The 1907-nt window shown below is 25.0% G+C and overlaps 1 protein-coding gene across 1 annotated transcript in view; it reads right to left on the reverse strand.

Annotated features, from left to right (window-relative positions):
- Positions 1-1617, reverse strand: part of HELRODRAFT_102919 (hypothetical protein) — a 13555-nt gene extending 11938 nt beyond the window's left edge. The window contains exons 1-2 of the mRNA XM_009028803.1: positions 1320-1617; positions 838-982 (exon numbers count right to left, since the gene is read on the reverse strand). Coding sequence (XP_009027051.1) covers positions 838-982; positions 1320-1326 — 152 coding nt within the window. The 5' untranslated portion in view covers positions 1327-1617. The remainder of the gene's footprint in view (positions 1-837; positions 983-1319) is intronic.
- Positions 1618-1907: the final 290 nt, after the last annotated feature.

Genomic DNA, 1907 nt, shown 5'->3' on the forward strand with positions numbered 1-1907 from the left:
CAACAGTATCAAAAGCTGAGGAAAAGTCAAGAGCAAGAAGAAGAGTAAGATTACTATTGTCACTAGAGAGAAGGATATCATTGTGTATTTTAAGTAAAGAAGTTTCAGTACTGTGAGCAGGTCTGAAACCAGATTGAGATACAGGTAGCAAAGAGTTAAAGTCTAAATAGGATGAGAGTTGATTAAAAACTACTTTTTCTATTATTTTAGAGATGAAAGTAATATTAGTTACAGGTCTATAATTAGATAAAGAGGTAGGATCTAGGGATGTGTTTTTAAGAATAGGAATAACAATAGAATTCTTATAAGAAGTAGGAAATTTAGAGGTGGAAAGAGATAAATTAACTAATTTGAGAATGATTGGATAAAATATTGAAAAGAATTCTTTAAGTAAATTAGAAGGAAGTAGATCTAGAGAACAGGTTGTAGACGACATAGAATTAATAATTTTAGTTAGTTCTAAAAGATTTATTGGAGTAAATACAGAGAAAGATTCAGTAGTAAGTTTAGTAAAGTTATGAGAAGGAAAATTAGAATTAGATGTTCTTAAAGAAGTAATTTTATTTACAAAAAAGTCATGAAACTGTTGAGCAGAGAAAGATGAGTGAGAAGATTTTTTATGTAGAAGTTTAGATAGAACAGACCACCTATTTTTAGATGTTGAAGCAGATGTTATAGCTGATTAGTGAACAACGAAAGTTTCCCTTTTATATCTGAAATGGCTTTGCAATTTTTTGGTTGATATGAATAATTTAGTCATTATCAGTCATTTATAACCAATCTTCTATATATTATTAGATTAGCATTAGATTAGCATTAGCATTAGATCTAACCAACCTTTCATTATCTTGTCTGATGTAGGTTTTGGGTCCAATCTCCAATCTCGTAACATTTGTGGTTTGGTCTAGGACATGTAGGTAGTAATATGGAGGGATCCTGATAACGGATTCACTGCTGCCACCTCTGCTTGCCATTTTGCTATCTGCGAATCAGTTTTATACCTTTATCAGCTAACAAAACAAATACAATTTGTGAATACCCATAATTTAGATTAGAAAAAACAGAAAAATCACAAGGGAGAGAACCAAATTAGTTACAAGATGTCATTTAAAAAGAAACAAAAAATAATAATTTTTTTGTTAGAAAAATTTTTTTCCATGACCAAGACAAGACCTAGTTTAACAAACTTAAAATTAATAAATCAATCAATACTAGCAAAGTTAAATTTGTAATCACTATTGAATATTCCCAATAAATATTTTATTAAAATTAAACAATAATTTTTTAAATTAAAAAATAATTGAAATAATATTCAATACTATTCATAAACTTTTAGACACCTTCAATCTTCATCAATTAACTATTTATTTTGAAGTAACTAAATTGAAATTGAATTCTTTATTATTCAATACTTTACTTTTTTATTTTGTTAAAAAAAAAACAAATCTCAAACAAAATCAATTCAACAGTAGAATTTTAAAGTAAAAACCATGAAATAGAAAAAGAGTTTATTTTATTTTATTAGAAGTGACATAGTCACTAAGCAATAATAATAATAATGTCATATTATTGAATTTAATTATTTAATATTTCATCAAAAATTAGTATACATCTGATGCTGATCTAATAATTAGAGTATAATTCTTATTATACCATAAATTTCAATTGAATTATAATAATTTTATTATTATCAATTGATAAAAATAATTCAATTGATAATTATGAAGAAATTATCATAATAAAAAACAATAAAAAATTATTACAGTTACTAATTTAGTAGGTAATGACAAGTGAAATTTTAAAAACTAAACAGATAAAAATTAAAACATTTGACAATATTTTAAAATAAAATAAATTAAATTATTTAGTAGGCCAACAAACACATGTAAAAACTAACAATATACTCC

Source organism: Helobdella robusta, assembly GCF_000326865.2.
Source record: "Helobdella robusta unplaced genomic scaffold HELROscaffold_58, whole genome shotgun sequence".
In the NCBI taxonomy this organism is placed as follows: Eukaryota; Metazoa; Annelida; class Clitellata; order Rhynchobdellida; family Glossiphoniidae; genus Helobdella; species Helobdella robusta.